Genomic DNA, 26,478 nt, shown 5'->3' with positions numbered 1-26,478 from the left:
CTGCTTTACGTTTTGTGGTCCTTTCTTTGAAAATCTTTTCTTTTTTTTTTTTTCCCTTCCACTTTGCATTTTAGTGTTGTGCTCCCCCCAGGTCACCTTACATCTTTCTATCTTTCTCCAAAAACAAGGCCTCTTGTTAATTAAGCATGCTCCTGGTGGCTTTACTCTGGAGGAGATTACACAGTTTATTTTTAGCCCGGTTTATTTTAAGCTCATGGTGATGCAATAAGTGTTCCTTTTTCTGCGCGACGGCACCGAAGCTCAAATGTTTACTTTTATTTGATGACGGTTTGGCAGCACTGCCTCCCTGCTGTCTGTTCTCAATTAGGACAGTCAGCTCTCTCTCTCTCTCTCTGAGTCCCCCATCTTTTCTCTGCGCCTGGATAGCGAGTATTTTTAAACATGATAATTTTAGCATATGGGGAATATTATACTCCAACATCTCCCACACGTACAGTAATGATAACCGCTGGAGAGCAGCCTTCTCTCACGGTTTGCGTAATGAAGCCAGGCAGACAGCTTTAGCCTGACTGAAATGCAGTGTCAGTCCTTTGTAGGACTCCGCCAAGTACACTCAGAACGTTCTGAGAGAGAAAGGTGAGCAAAGACAAAGCTCAATTACTTTGCTAGCTTCTGTGTACCGTTTTGTTGATATCTTTCCTTACGGGATAGCGGGGAGAAAAAAATTACTTCAGAAACATCTTCACAATCTATAAAAACCAAATCAGGACATTTTTTTAGAAGTTAAGTTACTTATGATTCAACCTCCCCCTGAAGAGGCAAAGAAAAAAATCAGTATAGTGATTCATCGGAGCATAGGTCAAAGGAAGGACTGAAACAAACATCTGAAACCTGAAACTCAGCTTGCATCCTGCCTCATTAAATAATAATACGGTGCTCAGATGCAAAATGTAACCTTTATTGACCACTGGCAACAAATGAAATGAAATCAAACGAAAATGTAAATACAAGTAAATACATACAGTAACTAGAATGCATCCTTGCCTTCTGGCATGCACTTGCCTCCACAGGGAGTGGTGGTGTGGGGGGGTTTTAAGATTTGAATAAAGTTACTAATGAGCAGCATCCTTCCTGCTCGTTAGCTTGCTGGTACCTTATTGATCACGGCGCGGTTTGGCTCGCACAGCGGTGACACTCCCCCATGACCCTGCTCTCATTCCTCACACGGGCAGCATCGATCGGGGCCAGGGGCTAAGCACTGCGTCCTACCGGCGCGGCGTTGAACACAAGGCTGTTCGCGGATAAAGGCTCGTTAGCGGACGCTACAAACGGACGTTTCTGGCACCGAGGGGGTCAAGGTGTTTGCTGCCGCTGCTCTGCTTGCGCTCTCCTACCCTACACGGCACGTGCCAAATTCTGACCGGGGGGGGGGGGGGGGGGGGGGTGAAAATGAGATGACTCCCTCAGCTATCCTGAGATTGTTTTTTAGAGCCCAAAATAGAAAAAAAAGAAATGACCTGTGTTTTTTCCTCTCCCCCCCCCTCCCTGGACTTGCTGCAGGTACAGGGTGTCATCCAGGAGAGGTGTCTTATGAGGAGCAGAGAAAATCACAAAGCTGGCCCAGAGACCCATTAATCACAGCCATCGGGTGTCAAAGACAGCACTGGCCCCAAAACAGGGAGAGGAGCCGCACTCCCTCCGGCTCAGAGGTTATTCTTGCAGTGACGACGCCTACTGCAGCCCCATATCTCAATACAGCCGCCGGCTTTTTCCGCCATGCGTTTTAACACACGGTTTTATTGGTAACAGTTTATTTTTTCTCAACAGCACCCTTACCTAGGCCATACTATATTTATAGCTTTATTTTTTCGTACACGTGGATTCAGTAACCAGCTTCCGTGGGTGGAGATTTACTGAAGTAACCGAGTGCCTTGCTCGAGGGGGTGCTACCGCAGGGTCGCTCCCTGGATCAGAACCAACGACCCAACGTCCGCAGCTGCTGGGCTCTGAGCCGTGGACATCACAGCCATCCAGCCGTGCACCTGTGTACATTAGCGCTGCTGAAGTCGATTTATCCCAGCATCCATCTTCGGCGGGGCAAATATAGAAACGCACAAACAGGCAGGAAGGAACGCTTGGCTTAAAAAGGCCTTGGCTGCGGCGATCTTGGGGAGGCCCATGGAGGGCGGGCGGGAGTCAGAGGGCGCTCTGAATGGATGTTAATAAAATGGACGCATTAACATAATGGCGGCTCTTCCCCCGCAACCCCTTAAGACGGCCCTCGTGCATTATGGCCATGCTGTAATTTCCAGGGTCCAAAGCAGAGAGAGAGAGAGAGAGAGAGAGAGAGAGTTATGTCTCCCTGTCTCAGCTTCATTATTCCTCTGTGGGTCATGGCAGACCCTCTCAGAACTGCACATTAAAGCCCTATGATCCTGACGTCTGATGTCCTTTTTCCTTCATTTTTTACCTCAGTTAAGTGGATCACACAAACCAATTTCTCAGAGGCGACTGAAGCCTGTGTTCATCGTACCAATAGCACACCCATTGAAATTTCAGGCCTATCTCACTGACAGCGTTTTACACAGGTAGTGCATCATACAAATATTTCTATCTAAGAACGTAATACTCTTCAATTGGTGCTGTTGGCAATTTTGTGGTTATTGCTCAAGCTACTCAATACCTCTGTAATGTATTCTCCAATACTGAAAATGTAAGTATATAAAAGGGGACCCGCAATTAGAGAGAATAAGCAGAGACGAAGAGTTTAAAAAAAAACCCTGAGCCAACCTGAATATCCGGCGGATATATCTGTCGGCTGGAAGCATAAATCACTAAACTATATCCCGACTTTTAATGACCTCCGTTATGAATTCTTGGACGTGCTTTCCACTTTCCTATTAGTAAGCCTCCGAGACGACGCGGTGCTAGGCGGAACAGGGTGCACATTACTGTTAGTGATGGCCAGGCAGAGATTGTGAACAATAAGACTGCGAATTTAGCAAATTGGGCCCCGCAGGAAATGCAAGGATGCAACAGCTGCGGGATGCTCCAGAACCCGGGTCACTGAGTCATTCACAGTGTACGTAGCCAGGAAAGAACCTTCCTTAAAGAAATACTGACGTGCTCTACAGAAATGCGTTATTCCCCAGGTAAAGAAGCAAGGCTAACGTTAGATTTCGTTAGATAACGTTGAGGGGGGGGGGGGGGCTGCTCCTGTTCGTTTTCAATGAGGTGGCGTACTGCAACAGGTCCCCAGAGCCCCCCAGTGCCCTTCAGCGCCTTGCAGGAGGGCCTGTTAGAGATGCAAACTCCCGTCAGTGACTTTCTATCTGGTCCGGTCTCATTAAACACTGCAGAGGATACGCTGGCGCTCCTCTCAAAAGTCTCCCCTCAGCCGGCGCATCCTGTCACCTTTCCTTCTCCATGGAAGCAGGCGTCAGCTGGGTGTGGCGACATTAACGGGGCACCGCGACCAGGGCACCAAGCCCCGATGGCTCGTGTTATGGTGTAACGACAGCTACTGCAGCCTGTACTTTCCCCACTGCCTGCTGGGAAAACAACCGTGGATGTCAATTTCTGAGACATTTTCAACACCACCTTCGACTGCGAAGCTACAACAGAGGGATTTTGCAACAAAGCGTGACCTGGAGAGAAATGTAAAAAAAAACGGCCGAACATCGGGGAAGAAAAGGAACGAACCTCTCAAAAATCGGATTAATTAACTGAAAGACACACAAAGTCATCTTTGTTGGAAGTACCTTTTCACCGCCGTATTCTGTGCAACCATCTATAATTAATGAGTTCAATCTCTCTTTGCACAGTTGCCGTTTAATCCCAGCTGTAAAAATACAGCACAGTAAGAGATAATGCACCCCGGCTCCCTGCGCATAAGATGTGGCACATATAATTAGAGCCACTACTATTATAACACCGCAAGTAGCTCCACAACTCTGTTACAAATTAGTGTGAAGGCAACTCCTGCGTATCTCCATTCACAGAGAAGTGAAAATAGGATTAGTTTAGGCTACGTTCCCACACAGACCTCATGCAAGCCTGCACGACAACACAGGTGGAGAATTCAGAGCAGAGAAAATTATTATTTGGGAGTCATTCGTAGCCCTGGGTCTCTGTAGGCTTCTCCCTCTCATCAGCGCTACCGGCGCTCTGGCTGCACGATAGGAATGTTAACTGCAGGTCCGCGGTCACCGGCATGCTGGCAGGTTAGTGAGTGCGTAACGCTCCACTGAATTCCCAGCGGGGTAAGGCAGCGCGCTTGCTGAACACGGCCACCAGAGGGGGCTGCCCCCCGCCCCCACCTCATGCAGGCTTACCCCCAGTGGTTCAGTTAAAATAATACCGATTAAACCCACACGGGACACATGCCTGCCAAAGTATCTCCGACAGAGCTGGCAGCAGGTAAGGCTACGAGAGCACGGCATCCATCAGCATTAGCGGGCAATGTTCTGCCTCAGTGGGCAGGGAGAGCTTCCCAGGGGGACTCAACCAGCAAAGAATAATCAAACTGCTAGGGGGGGTTAAATGCCCAAGGAGTGAGGGAGTTGCCCAGACACGAGAAGGGCGAGGTAAACAAACGAATGAGTGACACTGGCAGGGAGGGTGAGGGGGGGCTGAATGACTGAGGAGAAGACAAAGCACAGGTGTCAATCAATCCCGAACACCTCGTCCCGCCATCCCCAACCTGCAAGTCCGCAGGTACGGACTCCGGTAAGGGTCAAACGCAGACCCGCGTCCGGACGACAGACTCTGATTGGACGAGGTGAGGACTTGTCAGCTCGAGGGATTAAGCGAGCTGCGGACTGCTCCAGGACACCGTGGCAGCTGTGCATGCCGTCACCTCTCCGTAACCCCTCTGTCTGCCAGGCGAGACACATCTCTCACTCAGCCTGGCAACGCTGCGGCCACCTCCTCCACAGACGGAGCGGGGCTCTGCTTATGCGAGACTCTGACACAAAACCATCTGCTCCCAAACTTACAGGCACCACTTACGTGTTGCAACACTTTTCAACACCGTGACAGAAAGTCATGAGTATAAAACATAGTTAACTAACACAATATGTGCAGTATGACTAAGAATAAAAATACAGCAAACTGCTCATCTGAACAGAGTCAACACTTGAAATGAAAATTCACTATATATTCAGAAGTTTCAGATCACCACAGCATGTGGGGGGAAAAACTGACAACTAACAATTTCAGAGGATTATTTCCGATTAATTGCTCCCACTTGCTGTTTCACTTAATCTGTGGCTACTGACTGAAACTGACATGAGGTGAACACCACAGGACAGCACACTCATGAAACAAGAAGCTCAAAAACACTTGACAGCTTTAATTTGTCACAACAAAACTGCTCGATAAATTAAAACCATAAACAGCAGTGATAAACCAATAAGAAATATGAAATAAATACTCATACATTTTGGAGAAATAATCTCATCCTCAGAGACAGCCAACTTGCTGACACAACGCACAGTGCGAGAATGAAGAGTGAGGCTTGATGATTGAAGAGAAATGAGAAAAAAAAAAAAAGCTTGCTGACCGAACAGACAAAGGTTCTGAGCTGTCCCCAGAGGCACTCACCTTACACAGCTTCTGGTAGCGGGGGGAAGAGATGGCCATTCTCTGCAGCCGGTGTAAGAAGACCACCACTTTCTGGAGGGAGGTCCTCACCACAGCCATCATCTTAAGTTTGCCCGACTTCTGGAGGTTCCTCAGAATTTGCATCGTAAACCGAGAGCGGCGCTCGTATCCTCGTGTCTCCTGCGTGACGAGTCCCTCGCCTGTCTGAGCATGCTCCTGTCCGCCCCCCCCCCCTCTCCACCGCTCCCCCCCCCACTCCTGTTACACACACACTCTCAGACACTTGCTCGCAAAAGCCCTCAGACGGAGAGGGTGAGAAGCGGACGCCGCACGCAGCCCCGCCACAGCCGGGGTCAGAGGTCACCGCAGGGAGGGCGAGGAGCTGCCGCCGTCCTGAGCGGAGTCACAGGCTCTCAGACCGCCGGACGGGGCGCGGGGCGCTGAAGTTACGAAGCCGCGAGGTGCACCGCTGCTCCCGCGACTTGAGGGGAGAGCCAGAGAGCTGGGAAAAGCCGGGAGCAGAGGACAAAAAGCCGCAAGGCAGCTGAGACAAAAAGGACCGGTCCCTGGGGGACAGGGGCACTGACGCGACACCAGAGCCCAGTGCCCTGACAGCTGCTCCTTCAGCCAAAAAAACCAGGTGACATTTCTCCAGCTGGAGCAGATGAGATAGAGTGAGAGAGAGAGATAAAGAGCCGGGCAGAGAGAGAGAGAGAGAGAGAGAGAGAGAGCGAGCGCTCACGGTGTGCAAGCAAGAGTCTCTCCGCCTCGATCCTGGATGCACTGATCTTCTGACACAATCGCACAGTGAGGAGAGCGCCTGCTACAATTCCAGAGAGGAGGGAGAGAGAGAGAGAGAGAGAGAGAGAGAGAGAGGGAGACAGAGAGAGAGAGGGAGAGTCTGCCAGAGGAGAGAGAGTGAGAGAAGGAAAGAGAAAGGCACAGGACGAGAGAGTGTAGTCGTCCGCTCTCCCTGCTCTGACTGTACACACAGAAACGTGACGGCGCCTGACTATTCTGCATTAGCGGCTTGTGGAGACAACAATCCCTCATAGCGAGGGGATTATTCTATTTCATTAGCCCCATGACGTAGGACTACGGAATAACAGAGCTCTACTCTCACAGCTCAGAGACATATTTCTGCACATACGGATGCTGTTTGCCTGTCAGGTCTTATTGCTTTAACAAAGGATGCAAACCCAGGCTTCATAACCTATGCTCTGAATAATGCAAGCTTCATTATGCAGTTCATGAGGATTGATCTTATTATGGATGAATAAATAATTGATGCAGTTTGCTCCCGTTGTTACTTGCGATGGACATTTGGGAACCGGTTACAAGCTGAAAATGATGGAGTGGCGTGTGGAAAGTGGAAGAAACTAAAAGCATTTACATACTGTATGACTGCTAGGTGCAAACATAACACTCAGATTACATTACATAAACATTTGGTGACCTTGTTAGACTGCTGCAGCTTTAAAGCAAAGGTTCATTTAGGCTGTTTATGTCCTCTGTTTCTAAGCCTCTTTATTCCTGAAATTACTGACCTCACACAAAAACACACATGCACGCACCTGTACAATTACACAGTGTCTTACACACAAACACCACGCGACATGCTAAAGGTCAGTGGGGCCTTGTCTGAGATCCTTGTTTTCTGTCAGGATTATCTACGACCCTCGAATGTGAATCTGGCATTGAGACGCGCTGGGTGGGTGACCTGTGAGCTCCACTGCAGTGCTCTCATGAAGATGGGGATGCTGCTGCTGGACATGGAGAACCAGCACAGACCACTGAGGTGAAATGTTACCAAAAAAAAGTTCCGGCATTTGACAAACAACACCACAACGAAGCCCCTGTTAACATAACCGACCCCGAGTGACGAGCACTGACACTCACAGATCCTGTCTTGTGTTCAGTCTTCTTAAAACAAGTGGCAGTGACTTTCCCCCCACCAGCTGATATTACAACATAAATCAGAGAAAGTTCATGGGAGAAGTTGCCCCTCCCCCAATCTCTTTCATTACTTCATTTTTCCTTCAGCTCTAAGTGCAGATAATAAATCACCTCATGCTAAAAAAAAGAAAAAAACATGTAGCTGGCTAATGGTTTTACAGCTTTCGGAAAGCACCGTACCAGTGAATGTCACAACCCTGAAAATTGGTCCCAAGCAGAAGACTCATTCAGCTTCCCTCCAAAAACAAAACAAAACAACTGCCTTTCAATTTAGCAAAGAAGACGACACCCCCACACTAGCTGCCTGCATATATTCAAATGGAAAGAAAGAATAAAAAGCAACTGAACACCCTAGCTCCACCCCACCCACATCATCGCTGCGGGTGATTGGCTCCCCGGGCTCTGTGCTGTGTTAATCAGTTCCTTTGGCAAACTCAGAGCGACGTCAGCCCGCACTCACAATAGGCGGCACTCTTCTGTCTAATTTTGTGATTTCACAGACCGTATTCCCCCGCAAAAGGGCTCTTTAAATGAGAAAGGATTATTCCAGAATGACAGCAGGGTTGAGTTTGTCAGCTTGACCAGGAGCTGATGTCTCCTGAGGCAGACAGGGCACCTCCTGTCTGCGGCAGACAGACACACGCAGACTGATGAAACTGGACAGGCAGAAAATGGAATATATTTCTATAAACGAGGATCACTACAAAGCTCTGTCTCAGTGTAAACCTGTCACTGCACGGAGCTGCATTCTGCTGGACCTCAGATTCAGGCTGTCTTTAGATCAGGGGTTTGAAATTCTGGTCTTCTGGAGGCTACAGTTCAGCAGGGCTTCCAACTCTTTCAGTGAGTTATGCCCTTAGAGATGGGGGGAACTGCTCCGATCTTTCCATCAGGACAATGTTTGGCTCAAAAAACTGCTTAATAGCTTAAGTGGAGAAGAAAGCTACTGGCCTGAGATCCAAGAGGAGCAGAAGTATAAATGCCAGCTTCTGATAAAAAGCTCATAACCGAAACCAGGGAAGGATGAAAAGCACAAAACAGCCATTGTGTCGTATCTATATTCCATTTTCAATCATCAGCACTTCATTGAGACAAAGGTAGGAGTCTTATCTCAAGCACAATCACCTCCCCATCTCTCAGTGAGGGAATGTCAATAGGAATCCATTTACTTTACAAAATAGCTCTTTTTCAACAAAAACCTTAGTCAGCCGAGAGGCCGGGAATCGCAGCACGAAGGCAAATAAAACATGGAGCCAAATCACACAAAGCCCCTCGAATCCTTTTCATCTACTGTACACAAGAGAGCATTGTCAAATTTAAACAAGAGTCATATCTCAACAGCAAAACGGGATTGTTCACAATTACACACACTGTTGGACAAAGAGCAGGACTGATTAATCTCAGAGAGCAAGAATAAATCCCAGACAGTTTTTAAATCCAATACAAGGTGCTGCAGCCTTGCTGTCCAGCCATGGGCTGGACTCTGCTCCGTCACTAACACCAGCACAGTGAACACAAGCCTGTGGCCATCCAGACAAAATCCAGTTTGGTTTGCACAAACCACTCGGTATGTTAAAATGCCTTCATGTCATGTCCAGTGTATTCTGAGAGTATTTAGGGAGCCTAACAATATAGCTCTATGAAGCATGCAAGCAGTCACATTTTTATATTTTATTTGTACAGTACAGTGGCAGGGGTCATATGTCGCATGACCTCTAAACAGTGGTTCTTCCAGTGCATGCACAGTACTTGTCCATCACAGCTGTCGGGAGGCGGGGCTTACCTCAAGCTGGCCTCTCAGCTCTTTGATGCGGGCAGAGTCCTGGGAGAGCTCCTCCCTCTGGGAGGCGTCGGCCAGAACGTTGACGGTGGTCTCAGCCTCCTGCAGCCATTTGAGGAAGCCCTCCAGCTCCCTGAGAGAGGCCTGCAGTGCCTTCAGCTCCGCATCCAGAGAGGCCTGCCTGTCAATCGCCCTGAGGGGCAGGAGAAAGCAGTCTGCTATTCTGCTGGTCACTGTAGGACTGTGACTGCACTACAGAACTATAGATTGTACAACTGTACATGTTGTAATGTGATGTGATGTTATGTGCAACTATGGATATACTGTTGAAGTGCTCCGGTTAAGTATGCGGAGTACTGGTTAAGACCCTGGACTGAATACCCAGGTGAGGCTCTGTGGCACCTTATACAATGTTACTTTCTCTCAGTCACTTCAAAACCTACAGTTACAAATATACGAGCTCTGAAATATTTAACATAGACATTTTTTTCATACATGTAAGTAGAAAGTGAGAGCAATCTCTTCTCCTTATTGAAAATATTTCCATTTTATGTTTTCACATATTCACACACGGTTCAGCCTTCCTTTCTAATTAACAGGAGTGTCCGAGACGCCTGTGCCAACAATGGAGCGTTCAACGCACGCAGCCCTGGGGGGTGGGAAGTGGGGGGGGGGGGGATTCTTCCCGCTGACCCAGCCTGCCTCGCGCTCCACCCCTCTCCATCCCACTGCATGTTATACCGAGCCGCGCCCGGGCCCCGCAGCTCTCCAGCTGCCTCTGCCGCGCTCCATTAGAGAGGAGCAGACAATCCCGCCTTCCCTATCCCCGCTCCCAGCACTCCTGCCCCGTCTCATACGGAACACTTAGCTCCTGAGTGGACTTACAGCCATCCCGATGGCACTAGCCCTGCGGTTTTTGACCTGCCTTCTCATCGCTCTCTTTTCTCTCCGTTCTAATATTAGCCGTGCATGGCGCAACGCAGGCGGATGTGAGGGGGAGGCAGGTCCGCTCTTACGTGTGTTATAATGCCAGTGTCAGGCAGTGGGTGGTGTGTGTGTGTGTGTGTGTGTGTGTGACTCAGAGCCCCAGCATATGACAGCGATGAGGAGTGACACGGTGTGAGGCGCGCAGCTCAGACGCCCTCAAGGCCGTGCGTGAAGCACAGGTCGCGGCTCTGTTCAGAGCACAGGAGGGCCCTGAGGGTGGAGAGATCCGGGCTGTTGGGTGTTTTTTTTTTTTAATCGGTTATCAGTTCCAGCCCTGTGATTGGGACCTCAAGATTTCCGTGCTCTGGCTGTGCAGCGGAGAGCCGACTGCTTGCCTGTCCTCCAAGATGAAATTGCATTCGGATTCAGGAAGCAGGGCGCATGCTGTGGTGGTTTAAGCAGCGCCAGCGCAGCCGGGAGACAGCACGCTCCTGGTTCTTTTACAGGAGGGAGGGAGGATGCGAGTGGGAAAACTGCTCTGTCTTCTTGATTTGAGGTGATAACAGGGTCAAGCGGCTCTCTGCTGAGAGAACGACCTGCCTGGAATAAAAAAGACGCGGGCTGTTTATTTGGAGTGTGGCCGTCAGGAGCAGAGGAAGGGCATACCGGTTGTTGATGGCATTCCAGGCCATGTTGTGCTTGTCGGTGACCTCCTTCAGCCTCCGGGTGTCGTCGGTGGAATACTCCTGCAGGAGCTTGTTGGAAAGTTCGTTGAAAGAGGCCACCACCACCTGGCCTTTGCTCAGATCTTGCAAAAACACCTGGAAAGTACACTTATTATTACATTTTCTCACTGACTTCCTGTAGCCACTTACAAAAGCAATGCTAACACATCCCTGAAATTCATTCAGCCTTTTTAGGAGAAAAAAAAAAACACAAAAGTTTATCATTATCACATTAAGATTTCTGCGATTCTTAACAGTGTCTAAAGTCCTCACGGCATGAGAAATATTTTGACTCTGAGCTTCAAAGTCACTAAGGCTTTCATTACAGAACCAAACACCACTGGGGTTCAAGTTGCAGCCCAGAGCTGTCAGTTAGACTCAGACGCCCTCTGCTGTTCACTAAGGTTATAGTCTTCAGCTCAATCATTGGACATCACAAGGATTTGTAATTAGCCCCTGGGAAATATCACACATGATTATCTGCTTGTAAGGGCTCGCTTTATGATTCATCGTTAACAAAACCGATCAAAGTGACATGCAAATGCGAAGCCCATGTTCTCCTATCAGCAGATAACAGTGTAATATTTCCCAGGGTGGAGCCGTTTCTAACACAGGCTTCCCCCACATTAGAGCAGCAGAATGTCATTTTATCTAAATAAAGGGTGACAAAACTATGGCCCACAAGCCAAATCTGGCATTCAGTACCTCTTGGTCTGAAATATATTTTAAAAATTTCTATTTAAACTAAAACATACAGTCCCAGCAAAACATTTAGACACACCTGAATAAGATTATGGGAAACATGCACTGAAATCATTTTGATCTAAAGACTGCTACTGTACATAAGTTGTGAAGCTGATTGGAATATTAAAATGTATCAGTCAATATTGGAAGCAAATATATTGTTTCTATAATGTAAATATGATGGAAGGAGACATTGTGGGCATACTGTTATCCCTCCCTTAACTCCTCTCTTGTCTCACCTTGTTGTCACTCAGCTGTTTGGTCACCGGCTCCCTGGACAGCTGCAGCAGGTTGTGCAGGCGCACTTCATTCTGACCAATCAGAGCGTTCACCTCCCTCCTCTGCTCCTCCCACTGGTTGCTGTGGCCGATCATGTGATCGAGCTGCAGCAGCCGGGCCTCCACACCGTGCTGGGTGTTGTCCCACTGGCAGCGCACCTTCTCCACTGGGGAGAGGGGCAGAGCATGCAGACACAGTCGCGTGTTAAATGGTTGTGGTTTGTAGCAGGCAGGTAATGTACATGCGCAATCACACCGTAGTAAATTACAATATGTCTCAAATGACCACCTATCTGTGACCAACTGTTACATACATTCTACCATTGTTTCTCAACTGTTTTCATGCCAGCAATCAGCGTGCTATTCTGAGGACTACCCAAACATATACTGCAACATGAACCTCTTAATGTTATTATGATGCAATCCTGTCTCCCATGTCTCTCTACCTCTCTCTCCCAGCCCAGTAAACTTTAAATGGTAAATGGCATATTTGGTGTAACTGGCTACTATGAACTTGTGCAGCACTGACACAATCAAAGCTTCCATCTATAGTCCGCGCTTACGTTTCTCTGTGATGGACGTGCGCACATCCAGGTTGGACGTCTTATTCTTGATGTTCTGGGCGAGTGTGAAGATGTCCTCCAGCTGGGAGTGTCTCTGCTCCAGGTCATTTTTTGTCACCTGCCCAAATCACCTTTGTGTGTGAAATACGCTCTACAGGTACAAAATGTCACATAACCAACAGTAGGAAAGCATACCATCTTCTGCCACAGCAACAGTAGACCTGTCTTACAGTCCAATGTGACCAGAATGTCCACAAGAAGTTAATATCTCATAGACGCACAAAGGAACCTGAATGATAACCTTCTACGCTCTTGCAGCCAAGTTTGTATGATAAAGTTTGTACAAACGATTTTAGATGTAGAAACCCCTCCATGCCCCCCTGGATACAGACGTGCTTTACCTGTAGGCGGCCAATGGTGGTGCGGATTTCGTCCACGTCACCCACGGTCACGATGTTGGACTTGAGCATTTGGTCGATAAGCAGCAGCCAGTCGCCGAGCTCGGTGGCCGTCTCGTTCAGGTCCATGGGGGCCACCAGCTCCGGGCTGCGGGGCGCCTGGTGCCGCAGGTCCCCACTCATCAGGCTGGCCATCTGGACCGCCGAGGGCACCGAGACTGTCACAGACACAGCGAGCACCGAAAGGGGGACAGGAGGAGAGTTTTAACGGGTCAATGGGTACAGGGCTTTCCATTCCCCTTGACAGGTATGACTGGAATTCACTCAGTGTAACACATCAGCTGATATATACTAGAACAACAAACCACTGCATGAGTAAATCTGAACTGTAATATATTATCCATGGCACTAGCTTTCTCTTTTCTGTTATTTTCTCTAATACTTCACATATCAACAGGCTGAAGAGAATAAATAAAACAAAAGAAAATAAATACAACAGAAAAGTGCGGCTGATAATGCTTTTTATCCAGATTTTTCAATTACTGCAGAAGTTGCACGACACTACATTACTGATTTGCTGAGGGGATGGCACTTTACTGGGCAACATAACTTGCATTATTTTCACATTTTACCTACTCATATGTCTGGATGCTAACAGAAAAGCACTCAGGTGAAGTACCCTGCGCAAGGGTATACCAGCGGTGCACTTCCCAAGATTCAGACCTGCTGTCTCTGCGAGATCCCTTCTCCGACTGCTGCTCCACACTGCTGCCCCCCCTACTCATTTTCCCTCGGCCAATCAGAGTGCAGAGAGGGGTCTGCGCAGTACCTGAGAGCGGTTGCTGGGCGACCTGCTGCGTCCAGCTGGGCACGGGCTGCTGCAGCTCCTTGACGGTCATGTCCAGCGCCTTCCAGTCCAGGGCCAGCTGCTCCACCTTACTCTGCAGGTGGAGACAAGAGGGGGCACGCGTTTAACACGGGGTCATACACTGCCCTTTGCCGGCCTGCGGCGCAGGGCATGCTGGGTACTAGCAGGTGACAGGACCCTTGCCGTGCTGGCAGGGGAAGGAGAAAACACATCTCGCCAAGGCTGGCACTGAGACAGACTAAACTGAGATGAGACCATGAACCTGATATTCAATGTCAAAAAGAAAAAAAAAAAAAAAAACAACAGGGGGTTTTGCTTGACCTAATTAGGGACATCACAAAGAAAAGCAATTTTCACCTATTTCTTTATCAAAGTCAATAGTCAGAGAGGAGACAAAGTATAAGCATTACTTTCTGTGCCTTGGTGATAACTGTAAAACAGTATTTCCAACGTCAAGTTAATTCAGTTGCATCGGTGAGCATTTTGGACTCACATACATCTCTACTTTGGCTATTGAGGCTTGGGGAAAAAAAGATACATTTGATTGCATATTTAATTTAGTTCATTTTTGTGAAACTGTCAACTGTGAAACTAGCGAAAAATTATTTCCCTTTAATTGCTTCTTGTTTTGCAGGCATTTTGTTGCGTTCTAAGATGAACAGTTAGGTAGGAAAGTGGAAAAAAAATGTGCCATTTTACTCAAGAGCCCCAGTGTCATTGCATCCAGTTGAGAAGGACCGCACTGAACACACCTTCTCTTGCGGGAGCAGCTGCTGCCGTTTCTGGAGCTCGATGGACCGAGAGAGGAGCTCCTCCAGCTCTCTCTTGTGTTCCTTCAAAGAGGTCTCCAGAATCTGCACAGTGAAAGACAGGCACATAGCTCAAATACACACAGAGGGACAGTCTGGCAGCATTCCCACACCACTGCCCCTAGCCTACGTTACCATGAAGCCCAAACAGCTGAGGTAAATGCTGAGAAAGGATAAATGCATTTGGACACTGTTAGCAATTAGCATACACCGTTGGCTGTCTAAACATCTCAATTCAGGCAGGCATGAACTGCAAAATATCTGAAAAATACACAGAAATGGACTTTTAAACTTATGTATAATGTTCACGCCAAGGCCTGTTAAAATTATTGTACCATCATCAGAGAAGTGATAAACACCAGCAACACACAGCTAGAGATTAGAATCAGATATGGCATAAGTCCCTGGGTGGAAGGAAGGGAGTACCTGGTACTCGGATGGAGACAGTGCCACCGGCCCCCTCATATTCAGAGTCTGGTGTGTGACGAGCACCCAGTCGGTCAGCCTGTTCATCTTGTCCTGGAACTGAGTGTGGCTCTGCAGGCTGGCCTCTGCCTCGCCCACCTTGTCTAGCAGCTCCTTGGTCACCTGCAGGGAAGGACAGGGACGAGGCGTCACAGCGGAGCACCGGCACCGGGATCAACCTGTCTCACTACACCACATCTGAACATGACATTTCTATCAGCACACTGCGAGGCATTTCCAGGCCACTGACGCTCAGTGCAAACTGAATGACCACAGTGTGAGTACACCACACATCCACACTGACATGCTCTCTGGACTGGATACGCTCTAAAACTGGAGATTCACTGACCACAAAACACAATCAGGAATTTTTTTTCTGCTTCTCTCACATAAAGGATTTTCTTCTGTTGGTATCACAGGTATACAATATGTGTGTTTTTGTGTGCGTTTGTGTGAGAGTATGTGTATTTCTGTGCATTTACTGTTACACATGTATATGCATGCTCACATGTATATATGTGTGTATGCATTCATGTGCAAGTATGTCTATATGCATACATGATTGTTTGTGTGTGTGTGTGTGTGTGTGTGCGTGTGGATGCACGCTCCTTACATTGCTCCAGTTCATATTGATGGCTCTCAATCTGCCCATGTGCCGTTCTCTCTCCTGCAGGCTCACAGTCTTGCTGGCCAGGATGTGTGGACCGTTCTTGTTCAGCCAGCTTAACCGTTCATTCTGTGCGTCCATTTCCTCTGCCAAGGCCTAGAGTGAGAGTGTGTGTGTGTGTGTGTGTGTGTGTGTGTGTGTGTGTGTGTGTGTGTGTGTGTGTGTGTGTGTGTATGTATATGAGGGGTAAACAATGAGAGAGTTTTTAGGCAGTGATTCTTAAACAAGATAGGTGTCTTCTCACCTCTCCATGGGCCAGCAAAGCAGTGCTCCCTATCGAAGGACATAGTGAGGAGGCTGAATTTCTACTGGTGGGTCATGACACAGTACACTACTGGAGATGTTCGCCTACTGAGTGTACAGTGTACAGTAGATTCTCATCTCGTGGGTAAAAATCTGCGCTTTAAGCAATGAGTGTAACTTATTGTGACGCGAGAGATGCAGGGCTGTTCTGTGGGGGGGCTGGCGGAGAGGAGGAGCCTTATCTCTGTGGGGCAGCTGTGCGGTTATCAGATCGGGCTCCCGGGATGCGAGCGATAAATCGAGGCGGGACCGCGAGAGAGGGTAATGGAATAGATGCAATCGGGGGGCCGGCAGCGGCAGGCGGCAGGCGGCGGCTCTTGCCTTCAGCTCCTTCAGGTTCTTGTCTGTGGCGGTGACGGGCAGGGACCCCACAGCGCACTCGGCCTGCTCCAGCCACAGAGCCAGCTCGTCCAGCCGCCTCACCAGGTCCGACACCACGGGGTCACCCCCCGCCAAGCTGGTGACAAGCACAGGGGACAGGAGGAGCTGTGAGAAGCCGTTCCCAGTGACAGGCTGGAAACCCAGATATGGAAGCTACACAAAAGGGACACTTTCCCAGTAATGGATTCTTCTCACTCCTGCACGCTCAGGCACTCCAAAAAGCATCCTCATAATCACTGTAACGGCACAGCTAAGAGGTAATCAGATAAATGCTGCTGAGGGCCTAGAATCTGGACATGGGTGCTGGAAGCTGGTATTTTTGTCTTCGGGCGATAAGCCAACCCGAAATAGATTTAAATCACTACACGTGTTACATTTTTTTATCTCTATATTTAGATTTTCGGTGCCTGGTGCCGGAGGCACACTTTATGCTGTTTTCTTATTTCATCCTTTAAGGGAACAAGGTCGGCCTGATCTGTTAACTGAAAACTGATCTGTATCTACGATTATCATGACATCACTGCAGTAACCATACGTACTAATCTGTAAGTCCTATTTGAAAGGAATCAGGGCATACTAGTGTAGCAGAGTTCAGGTACATCTGTGAACACGATAAAGGCCCCCTCCTTAAAGAAAACCTGCATGAGTCCCCAGGGGCCTTAGGATGAGCTCACAGAGCTATAGGCCTATGTCTTGTTGTGAGTCTCTGGTTCAATCTCCACTGCAGATTAACCCAAATAAAGAGAAAACTAAGCGCCTCCAAACCTCTGAAGGTGTCTATAGCTGTGACTACAGCCAAGAGGGATCTAAGCAATATTAAATCTGTTAGTACCCCAATCAACAGATTTTTAGCTGTGACAGTTTTCCAAGATTCCAGACGAGCGCTTCCTTCTGACTGGTGGTAACGGCTACAGGGATGTTGCCATGGATACCTGCGCTGGCGATCCCGGACCTCGCGCTGGATGTCCCTCCAGCGCTGGTTGAGGCCCTCCAGCTTCTCCTCCAGGAGGCTGCTGCCAGGGGCGGAGAGCTGCCTGATGATGCCCTCCCCTGTCTGGTTGAGCGCGGTCAGGATTGGCTGGTGGCTGAGCAGGCCCTCCTCCAGCTCCTGCAGATACACTTCTGTCAGTTCCTGACATGCTGGGCAACTCTGGTCCGGCTACTCATTACAAGTATATCCATTCAAGTTGAATGAGCAACAGTGTCAGACCAGGCTAACAACATTCCCAGAGCGGCGAGTGTGAGCTTAACACTTCTACTCTAACTTCAATTGTTCCCTTCCCCAGCTGAGGGCAATTAATGGCAAAAACCTATAACTACTTTAACTCACTTAATCTGGAATTCAGGAAACACATTAACTGCTCAGTGGTCTCAGATAATGGCTGTTTTTATTATGAACAATAAAGACTTATTTCGCAGTTCCACAACAGTGTGATGGTATTACTTTAATGGCATTATGCGATGCGTTAAATTAAAATATCTGAAAATAATAAAAAAAGGCTCAAGGGACATGGTTTCATAACAATGAAAAATATGAACCGTTCCCTTCACATCTTCAAGTACAATTATGAATCTCCTCCAAGTTTGAGAAGGTTTGGAATTTGAATAGGCATGTCCATGAACGAAGAAGTTTTGCTTTCAATACAGTGAATTTTCAAAGGAAACAAAAAACTTACCATAGTACTTTCCAATTGTTACTGAAATAATGGCATCCATGTTAATGCCAATGACTTTGTTCAGAGTGAAAGCCATCTTTACAGCCAAAGTATTTCTCCTAAATACGCAAGCCGCATCAATTAAAGACTTTATCCACTTTCATTTGCAGCTGAATTTGATTTCAATTCAAAAAATCGCACACTGGAGCGACCTGATCTCTGGTATGGTCTTGTACACACTAAAATTTACCTTCAAAATGCTCAACTACAGTTAGAAGTGGATGACATATCAGCTGCCCCTTCCACAAAATAAACACCTCCATTACTGTCCATCTCTGTATATCCCATCAGTGACCAGCTGATAGGAAGGTTGAAAGGAAGTGTGCGGCCACTGAAGAGAACAGCACGCGACTCGCTCTCACCTCCTGGTGCTCCTTGACCTTCTCCAGGTCTACGGTGCCGTCCGGCCCCCTCCCATCAGCCAGCACCTGCTCCGTCTCACTCACCCACTGGCCCAGGTCGCTGAGGTCACAGTGGAACTGCCGCCACTCCTCCACAGCCTTGTCAAAGCACCTGTGGAAAGGAGGATCCCCTGACCTGTTACAGTGCGCTCCACTGCTCCCGCTTAACAATGCTGCAGCTTATAATAAGCAGGCCATGTTGCTGTGGTTTCCAGAATAACTTACTGGTGATTACAAGGGGTAAATAGAAACAGTCTCACTCTGTGCTATGGGCAGCTGTATTCCAACATGGGATGGTATCTCTACCAGTAAACTGACACAACACTGTCTGGTGCTGATCTCAAATGCCATGTAAGTGTCAGTGAAACTGATGTAATCAGCCCATTAGAAACTTCTATTTGTTACAAAAGTCCAAAGAAACTGGATTAAAAGGATCAATGCACTCTGACTATGCAGAGGCATATACTGTATGTACAGGCCTGTATGAATAAAATTCATTTCATACTATATGCCTTCTATTAGTATAATTATAATGATTCTAATTTTACCCTTTATAAGAACTCATTAACACTAGGGCAAGTAGGCTGGCAGCATGTAATACATTCCACACAGCATGTATAATAATATTACTGAGGAGGATCAAACTCGGTACAAACTCAATCCCACTCTTTGCTTAAATGCATAATTTGCAGCAATGCTACCCAGCTGCTTTGGCCCATTTTTTTCTTTAAGACCATCAGTCCATCAGAGATCTTTGGGAGTCAGTTCCTCTAAATTGAACATGCTTTCATTAGACATAATTTCTAGCACAGTGACTGTTGATTTTTAAATTCATTTTTTGAAGTTCTGTTTGATGTTATATGGGAGTCAGCACAAGGTCACTTCCCACACATTCAACTCACATTTTAATTCAAAAGACTTGCAATGCTGAAATACAGTAAATAAAGTAAAATAAAAAGGCATTTTTGAAGCTAAACTTTGAAGAAGAGCAAATTTAGAAATTCAAATCAAATTTAAAACATTTTTCCATTTCACATTTACTGTTTTATCTTGTCCTTAAAGCCCTAGCACTGAGCCCTAGCGCCTATCTGAAGAAATACTCACTAAAAAGGAAGAAACAACCTACATAACATTTTTGTGCTGGTAATTTAATTACTTTTCAAAAGTGCTTTTTTCATCCCATCTATCTAAGGGCCTTAGCCAGCCTCAGAGACAGAGGAAAACATATGATTTGTTTTGAAAATGCGTGCGACTGCCATCTGGAGGGAATGTAGGAGCTTCTTAAGGGATATTCACTATACTTAGCATCCTTGTTAAGCTAAAGAAAGCAGCAATATGTAGCAACAGAAAACCATAGCATCAAATGTGTCTGAATTTCATCTTCAGGGACTGCAGGCATTCATTTAGGGACATTCTCTCCTTTTAGCTTCTGTAAGTACTGCCCTTTCTGGCTCTTGGTTCTGAAGCCTGCCATTCATTCCTCCTGGGTCAAGGTGCCAATGCAGCCCCCCAAACAAGTCACACCGTACACAATCATTTAATTAGGGTAACTCAATTACCTCAATTAGCCATTTAATTCCTACTCAGTGCACTACAGCAGTGATCTCACTATTGATCAGATTTTATCAGAAGTGTTTTGTACACTCTGTTGATAGTGTAGCCTACTAATCAAAGCATTTACTACCAAGAGAAAATTTCTTAAACTGTTGATTGTGTACTCTGCTATTGGAATAGAATACAAGACAGACAGAGATTCTTGACTTAATTTTCCCAGTAATGGGGTTTGAATAAAACTCAAAAATTGTGGAAAATGATGAAGTACTACTGCAAAATGAAACATTTAACTACCACATGAAGTACTGATAAGGAGCCAAAACCCTTTTTGTCTGTTGCGATAAGCACTGATTTCTTCATTTAAGAAAAAGGGCACAATTACTCAGCAAATTTTATATCACCCATCTCTGAAAGCTACATCAGCATGCCTGCAGCATATCTCAACCTGATCATGGTTTTTGTAATGATCGTACGTACAGAACACACATGCCACTCTTACATAAAAACCAGTGCAGAAACCAAGTACTGCTCTTTTTCCCCCCATTATATTTTTGTGAAAAGGCCATGAAATTTGCTGTTTTTTGCAGCATTTTTCATCTAGACCTCTGTTCACTTTGACCGTGCATTCATTCTTTTATTCAAAGTGTTGCATTTCTTTCTCGACATTTCTCGGCTTCCCACTGTGTCAAAACTGTGCTTTGGGATTACTACGAGACGAGGTGAGTTAGAATTGCAAAACATTCCCTCCCATCCAGTTATAGGTCAGTGCCACTCAGAGAGATACATACTGCCACTCCACACAAACACCCGGAAAGGTCAGTCCGAGAATATAACGGAATTCTCCAGTGACCTGCAGATAAATGTCAACTCCAATGCAACAGGAATATGCTAAGAAACAAATAATAAAAAAATGCTGTAAAAACACCTTATTGCAGGGATCGGCTCTTAAAGTGGCCAGAGTCTTTAAACTCAAAACCTGTTTAGAAAAAAAGAAGTAGGCCAAGGGAAGTCTAATTCAAGGTCTAAGAGCACTACAAACATAATAAGGCTCATGCCTCCTCTGACTTCCGTTGCTATTCTATTGAACCAGAGTGAAGATGCAGGAACAGAACTCTGAATGAGGAAAAACAGCACTAAATCATTCAAAAAAAAGTCAACCATGGAGACTGTATGAAGGACGGCAGACATCCGCTGCAGAAGTAATGGTGTCAGGACTCACCCTTTGCGGTCGTTGTACATCCGGTTGACCCGGTCCCATTCTGCGTTCAGCTGGGTCAACGCATCCCCAATCTGGGCCACCTCAGCCCGGGATGCTTCCTGGATGGCATCAGGCTGCTTCTCGTGTATGGCGGCCACTTGGTCCCCCAGCTTCTCCAGGCTGTCCTTTATATTCTGAGGCGAACAAAACAAGTTATAAATGGCCAGCGTGTCAGGAAATCCAGAGCCCAATCCCCTTACACGTTAAGGCATGAATACCCTGTCACTGACAGGCGGGACGTATTTACAGATGGAAAAGGGAATCTAGGCCCATCACATATAGTTCCTCTAACTAATGGAGCCTATCGGCTTCACTCTGGAGTTGCCTGGCAACTAATCTCTCCACCTCACATTCCTTGACCGTCCATCTTCTGAAGAGGTGGGAAAGTGACACCCCCATCCGGCCTCCAACACTCAACTCAATTTCCCCTTAAATGAACATGGTGCCGGCGCTCTGCCACCACTCAGACATTATCTCGTTCGGGCTGAAAACCACTCAGCCTGTCTGAGAGACTCCCCTCCTCTCCCCCCCCCCCAACAGCCCACTCTACGGACGGCTCTCCGATTGACCCGGGGAGCGTTTCCGGGCGCCGGAGAGCGAACAGACAGAGGAGGCACTGTGACATCGGTTGGCTCGGTTCACAGAGGAGCATGGGGGTGGGGGGAACAATCAAAGATAGACAGAATAATGAACCCGCACTGGCATCTCACAGAACCATCAGAACATGCTGATTAAAAGTTCCAGAGCCAAATGATACTTTTCCAATTAAAGTTTCTCTTCATCAAAGGAGTTTTATCCTTAAGAAACCCCCCAGATCCATTTTTTCATCTTTCAGTTAACCCCACTCTGACATCGCAGGGCTCTAGATGATCTGCTCAGAATGGAGTTTCCATTTCACTGCAGATCAATAGAAGACAACTGAATATGGCATAAGCCAAAGCAGTAAGAGCATCCAAAATAAAAAATGTTTCTTTAAATCAGTTTCTTTAAAACCTGCACTAATTTATTGAGGCATTTTCTTTCACAAACACTATAAAATATGTAGAAGCCCACTTTCAGTCAAAAAATTCACATGATGATCATAGCAACAGGACATTGATATGACAGGGTAAAACCTGGTTATGACTAGATGGGCACTCAGAAGAGTGCACACAATCATATCTGTATAGTTTTGGCAGCCTGAAAATCTCATCTCTTCCATGTTCAATAGAAAATACTTTCGCAAAAGTTCCTGCAGAAGTTTATCAAAGTCCATCCACAGGCTTTTCAGTAGTCCTCTTCAAAGAAAAATCATACAAAACAGAAAGACAGAAATGCCACAATAAAAGCATAACTCCTCCCCCGAGTGGTGGCAGAAGTAAAACATCTGGCAGACTAGGAGGCAATATTTTTGCCAGCCTCTCTCTCTCTCTCTCACCTTGAGGGCATCTTCCTGGCTGGAGAAGTCCTCGTACAGGCCACTGCTCAGCTCTGTGGAGTTCAGGAGCAGCTCGTTGTCAGCCATGGCCAGCAGTACCTTGTTGATCTCGAGAAGGTAGTCTGAAGGCATGAGGGATGGGGCCTTGTCCTCCTCTGTGGTCTGACTGTCCTCCTGCTACAGGGGGAAAAAGCTACGTTACTCCCAGCCCACAGGCCCACCGCTAACCTGGGTCCAAGGCAGGCTGTACACTTCAATCCCTAGCCAATTCCATAAAAAATGGCACCCATTCTACTGATTCTTGGCACCAGGTGGGATTATTGGCAATGCCCTGTGGATAGGCCTGAATCCTACCCAGGAGGTGCACATTTACATTAAGTCCTTTCAGGCCAAAGAAATGGAGATAAGCAATGACCCTCTGAGCCACCCATGCACGGATATGACTGACTCTTATGCATATAACAGAGAATGTTTCAGTTAAATCGGGCACAATGCAAACATTGTAGCTTTAAACCATAGCCAAGGTCATGGAGTGGGAAGACTTGACAGCACAGGTCTCTTTCCTGTAGGAGTGAAATTAAAGGCTGCCTGCTAGTTATGAATGAGTGTAAACTGACAAATGTGTGCATCTGCCATATCCTTTCAATCACTCACATACCTGACCCATTTAGTAAGTTAGCTGTCATTAGAAAGGCATTTTGACAGATTCTGATCAGTCAAAACCAATGGCAGACAGTAGCATGACAGTTCTGCCCACTGAACAGAGTTCACACCACCTCACTTGCTATGCTATGTGCTGGGAAACAAAGTCTTCTGGCCAAAGGGGAGTCTGTGTGTGTACTCACGTTCCCGGTCTGCTCTACTACAGCTCCCAGCAGCCCTGAGGTCTGCTCCTCTCTCTGCTCTGCCCAGCTGTAGGAGGGCACTTCCTGGGAGACTTCCACAGCCTGCTGCATTCGGATACCACTTGCCTCCTATGAGAAGTGATAGCATTACCCCACATCCAAAACTTCCATAAATGATCTGCCCTGTTCTACCACAAACTGCTTTACCACTCCATCAAGGTGACTTCATGTAGGCTAAACAACGTCTCAATGTAGGTGCAGAACAGATATGCATTGCATTACAACAGTTTGACCATTGTATCACTTTTAAAAGCCTGATTCAGGCATCACAGGTGAAAGAAGCAATAGAAGTCACTGCCAGGCAGGTTCAGTCTGAAGTATACACTTATCTCTGAGGAGTACAGAACGGTGTGGGCAGTGTCAGAGCACCGCGGGGCATTCTCACCCTCAGCGCAGCATACTGCGTCTGCAGCCGGAGCAGTTTTATGCGCAGCTCCTCTCTCCGGGAGTCGTCCGGGAGCTGCAGGAGCACCTGCTCCCCCCTCTGCAGCACCTCCTCCACCCTCGCTTTCTCCTCATCCATCTGCGGAGGAACCCGAAAACGCCTATTGGAAACGTTCCTTTCGAAGTGCAGAGACGCCGCTCGCAGAAGGAGCCTTTACACTGCGGGTTCTACGTGACCTTCGTTTGTTTATAAAGCTGTGGTAATGTTAGGATCTGACTTTCAGCCTGATAAGCGTCTAACTGTTCTCTTGGAAGGCTTTGTCCTTTTGGCGCTTTGTTAAGAACTAGCTAGCTGAAGGTCGGATGCACAATGGCCATTGACGTGGCACAATCTAGCACTTTGGAGGAAATGGAAAAAAAAAAAACTGTAGGTGATCTCTACAGGGCGAGTAGGAATATTTGCTGCTAACATGACAGAGTGCCTGTGGATGACAGTCAGAGACAAGCTTCCGAAGATGTGCAGTCTTCTTTTCATCTGAGCGAAGACCTGGGTATTTCATGGAAATTACCAACACAAGTTATCACAGGACTGAAACATAGCAGTGTTATTAAACTACTGTCCATTCAAGAAAAAGGGTGCTGATAGATGCTAGCCTTGTGTCACAAAACATAAAGAATAAGATGAGCTCTGGAAGCAACCAGAAGACTGTTACTAAGAGCTGGCCTCTCTGAAACTGCAACCTTCTGGTGCCTTTTGGATCCTGTACCTTTTCATCATCCTGGACCAGAAGCTGGGCGTCGTCCTGCTGAGTGTCCAGGGCATTGAGGCTGGCCAGCAACTCTCCTTCAAAATCCAGCAGCTGACTGGCGCTCAGTGTCACTGGAGCCTGTAACTCCCGCAGCTCCTGTACCTCCACATCCACCGGTTCCAGGCTTGTGGACATCTGTGCATAAAATATAAGGCAGTAGAGATAATACTGTCAAATGATCCACACACACACACACACACACACACGCCCACACTCACTCGCACATGCACGCACAGGAATGAAGTTAAAAAAGTAAAAAACTGTCAAACTTCTCTGTGAACTTCTTTCTCTTCTTAATGTAGCCTAATTACAAGATAATGGGTGTCCATAAACATTTCACTAACGACCTAACTGATGGAGCAGTTGTGTACTGCCAACGATTCCCTGATTTCAGCCAAACCAAATAGCTTTAACCTTTACAGAAAAGCACTTTGATCTGTCAAAAGTGTGAGCCGTCAATGACTCAGTCTGTGAAGTGCGGCACTCTCACCTTGGCGGCTTTGATGTGCTGGGAGACCTTGTCGAAGTTGCGGTTGAGGTCGGCCAGCTTGGGCTCCACCACCTCCCTGCAGGCGGGGCCACGGCTGGTCATGAGGATGATGGCCTGGTCCCTCACGCTGTCCACCCTGAGGCTGATCTCCTCCAGCTCTGCCATCAGGGTCTGGGACCGGCGAGGACACGGCGGTCACCACACACAGCTGACGCTTCACTTCACACACAGGGTAAAACGGCAGATCTCACTCACAAACAGTCATCTTACCTTCACCACCTCCTCCTTCTCATTGGCCGGCAGCTTCTCCGTCTCATCCAGGTGGATCTCCGTCTGGTAGAGCCAGGTACTGATGTGTGCCAGGTTCTCGTCGAAGATCTCCACCTCGTTCTGGTGGTTCTGCAACATCAGAAGCACAGCTCGGTGACAACCAAAATACCACAGCCTTCATATTATCTGATGACAGCTCCTGCAGTTAACAATTGCAACAATTATAATATCAAATGATATTAATTTTGTTTGATTTTTTCTGTGCCAGTAGATTGGTGGTGAACAGACAATACTTTAAAAAATGAGGTGTGTAGATAAAAAGAATTTCAGGAGCTACATTCATTCAAAGCTCAGAATTTGACATGTTGTTTATACAAAGATGAGACAGACAAGACGCTTGAGTCTTTTTCGTCTTATCTTCATAAATAAAAGTGCAGACTTTCATGACTGTAGCTGCAGAACTCCTTCTGATGTATGCACTTATGTTTTAACTGAGAGACCTAAATAAAAGCACAGTCAACTTCTCCTGAAAATGTACTGTTCCTTGCGAGCTCTTTTGCTGCCATAAGTTAAAGCACTAATAATCTTAATATAAATAGAGGCACTGAATGGGAATAAAGATGCTTTAGAGTTCTGTATACGAAGATAAGAATTGGTCATGCGTTGATCATTTAATATTGTTGACTCTTTATATGTTGTGTTAACTCTGTTTCACTTGTAAGTCAGTTTGGATAAAAGCATCTGCCAAATGAACAAATGCAAATGTAAATGTAAATTAATTACATTGTAACAACGTGCACTGTTCTTTCGGATGTCAGAATTTAGATTTCCTGCTTCTCCTCATCG

At 47.0% G+C, this 26,478-nt stretch overlaps 1 protein-coding gene across 5 annotated transcripts in view; it reads right to left on the bottom strand.

Moving 5' to 3' along the window:
* The window catches only part of utrn (utrophin), a 181,854-nt gene that overhangs the window by 97,765 nt on the left and 57,611 nt on the right, over positions 1-26,478 (bottom strand). For 4 of the 5 annotated variants that reach the window (XM_036549529.1, XM_036549532.1, XM_036549531.1 and 1 more), the window contains 19 exons: positions 25,633-25,761; positions 25,363-25,533; positions 24,831-25,007; positions 24,065-24,202; positions 23,620-23,748; positions 22,775-22,951; positions 21,319-21,491; positions 18,507-18,657; positions 17,362-17,537; positions 16,370-16,505; positions 15,692-15,841; positions 15,040-15,201; positions 14,557-14,658; positions 13,766-13,877; positions 12,940-13,154; positions 12,539-12,656; positions 11,937-12,142; positions 10,895-11,049; positions 9,305-9,494 (listed from right to left, as the gene is read on the bottom strand). In XM_036549529.1, the coding sequence (XP_036405422.1) occupies positions 9,305-9,494; positions 10,895-11,049; positions 11,937-12,142; positions 12,539-12,656; positions 12,940-13,154; positions 13,766-13,877; positions 14,557-14,658; positions 15,040-15,201; positions 15,692-15,841; positions 16,370-16,505; positions 17,362-17,537; positions 18,507-18,657; positions 21,319-21,491; positions 22,775-22,951; positions 23,620-23,748; positions 24,065-24,202; positions 24,831-25,007; positions 25,363-25,533; positions 25,633-25,761 (2,967 nt within the window). Of the gene's footprint in view, positions 1-5,565; positions 5,787-9,304; positions 9,495-10,894; positions 11,050-11,936; positions 12,143-12,538; positions 12,657-12,939; positions 13,155-13,765; positions 13,878-14,556; positions 14,659-15,039; positions 15,202-15,691; positions 15,842-16,369; positions 16,506-17,361; positions 17,538-18,506; positions 18,658-21,318; positions 21,492-22,774; positions 22,952-23,619; positions 23,749-24,064; positions 24,203-24,830; positions 25,008-25,362; positions 25,534-25,632; positions 25,762-26,478 lie in introns of those variants that run through there. The other variant, XM_036549534.1, reaches the window with a different exon arrangement.

Source organism: Megalops cyprinoides, chromosome 17 (genome assembly GCF_013368585.1).
Source record: "Megalops cyprinoides isolate fMegCyp1 chromosome 17, fMegCyp1.pri, whole genome shotgun sequence".
Lineage (NCBI taxonomy): Eukaryota > Metazoa > Chordata > Actinopteri > Elopiformes > Megalopidae > Megalops > Megalops cyprinoides.
The sequence above is the reverse complement of the archived record's forward strand: the minus strand, read 5'-3'. Positions and strand labels throughout refer to the sequence as shown.